This window comes from Antechinus flavipes, chromosome 5 (genome assembly GCF_016432865.1).
Source record: "Antechinus flavipes isolate AdamAnt ecotype Samford, QLD, Australia chromosome 5, AdamAnt_v2, whole genome shotgun sequence".
Taxonomy (NCBI): Eukaryota; Metazoa; Chordata; class Mammalia; order Dasyuromorphia; family Dasyuridae; genus Antechinus; species Antechinus flavipes.
This window is the reverse complement of record NC_067402.1, coordinates 207,787,610-207,789,249: the sequence shown is the minus strand read 5'-3', so window position 1 is coordinate 207,789,249 and position 1,640 is coordinate 207,787,610. Positions and strand designations below refer to the sequence as shown.

Here is a 1,640-nt window from a genome sequence, read left to right as displayed (position 1 = left end):
TAGCAAGCCTATTATGCTTCATCTGTGATTGCCATGTCAAAAGAAAATGAGAACTCCTACCACTTACTCAGATGACCAACATCATATAGCCTATCACCTGTCCCATATTCAAATTCCTTCTGGCTTAATATTATATGTTATTATAATATCCTTCTATAGTTTTTGAGAATTCAGGGTCTTTTCCACCCCTAAGTACTCAAACTATGTCATAGTACCATAAACCAAAACTCCTTTAAGCCCTTCTTCCATAGAATCTGTAACTGTATGTAATTCCATATTGTAACCAAGGAGTGATTCCTTAAATTCATATTAGTATTTAGAAAGAATACTATTAATTTAAAGAAGCAAAAAAAATTCCAAAAATAAGAATGATCATGTCCTCGTATTCAATTAAAATAACTACATTTTATATCAATTATCTATCAAAAAGAATTAAAACACCCAAAGTTGTTAAGGGTCATTGCTCTCTACATTTAAGGCTCTTTTTAAAGTGTAATAATAACTCAAATGAACAATATTTTAAGTCCTAGGCACTGTAATAGATTTAAATGTCATTTAATAAGTCTTTTTTCAAGATATGATTCAGTTTTATTTTTTTTCTATAGCTTTTTATTTACAAGTTATATGTATGGGTGATTTTACAGCATTGACAATTGCCAAACGTTTTGTTCCAATTTTTCCCCTCTCTCCCCCAAACCTCCTCCCCTAGATGGCAGGATGACCAGTAGATGTTAAATATATTAAAGTATAAATTAGATACACAAGGGTTTCAGCATTCGAAGCGGCAGGTGCTGCGGACGCTCGTGTTCCTTCTCTCTCTTCCGGCATCGGAGTGAGGGTGTTCCCAACTGGCCGCGGCTACGCTGGAGGCAAGGTTTTCATTCCATCATGAATTATGGAAATCCTCCACCCTACTCGGACCCAGGCCCAACTGCCCCATATCCACCATATATACAGCAACCAGGTAGTTCTCAAGCATATCCTCCTGCTAGGCCTTACCCTGCTGGGCCTCCAGGGCCTTATCCACCCCCTAATACAGGGTATCCATATCAAGGCTATCCACAGTATGGCTGGCAGGGTGGACCACCTCCAGAAGCTCCCAAAACCACAGTATATGTAGTGGAAGACCAAAGAAGGAATGACACAGGCCTGCCTCACAGCTTGCTGGACTGCTCTCTGTTGCTGTTGCCTTTGGGACATGCTCACTTGACCACTCTCAACCTCTTCTTACCAGAAGGCTTTGAATCCTCAGATGATGGAGTTCTGAGTCCTGATCTCTTTCTCTTGCTATAATGAATGATGACAGGTTCTGCACAAACATCTCAATTACAGCCTAATGGAATCCTAGATTGTAGTGATTTTTGCCATTTAAGTTAGTAACATGATCTTTTTAATGTTAATTTTCTATTTTTTTGTTGTTGTTAAACTTTAACAAATGTGATGTGATTTTTTTCGCCAGAGGCTTGAATATGAAATTTATATTTATCATATTAAATTGTACTGTTTATGGTGGTGGCAAAATATGCAACAATACAAGCCACGGAATGATTTCTTTTCTAACTCCTTAATTATGTTTCGATATTCCCTTGTCAACAAAAATTTTCAAAATTCAAAAAAAAAAATTAGATACACAATAAGTA

General features: G+C 37.0%; 1 protein-coding gene across 1 annotated transcript; it reads left to right on the top strand.

Annotated features, from left to right (window-relative positions):
• Positions 1-618: 618 nt before the first annotated feature.
• LOC127537964 (cysteine-rich and transmembrane domain-containing protein 1-like) lies at positions 619-1,400 on the top strand. The gene is given in 2 exon segments (XM_051961341.1): positions 619-1,148; positions 1,150-1,400. Coding segments are annotated over 2 exon segments (321 nt in total). The 5' UTR covers positions 619-888; the 3' UTR covers positions 1,211-1,400.
• The last annotated feature ends 240 nt before the right edge of the window (positions 1,401-1,640 follow it).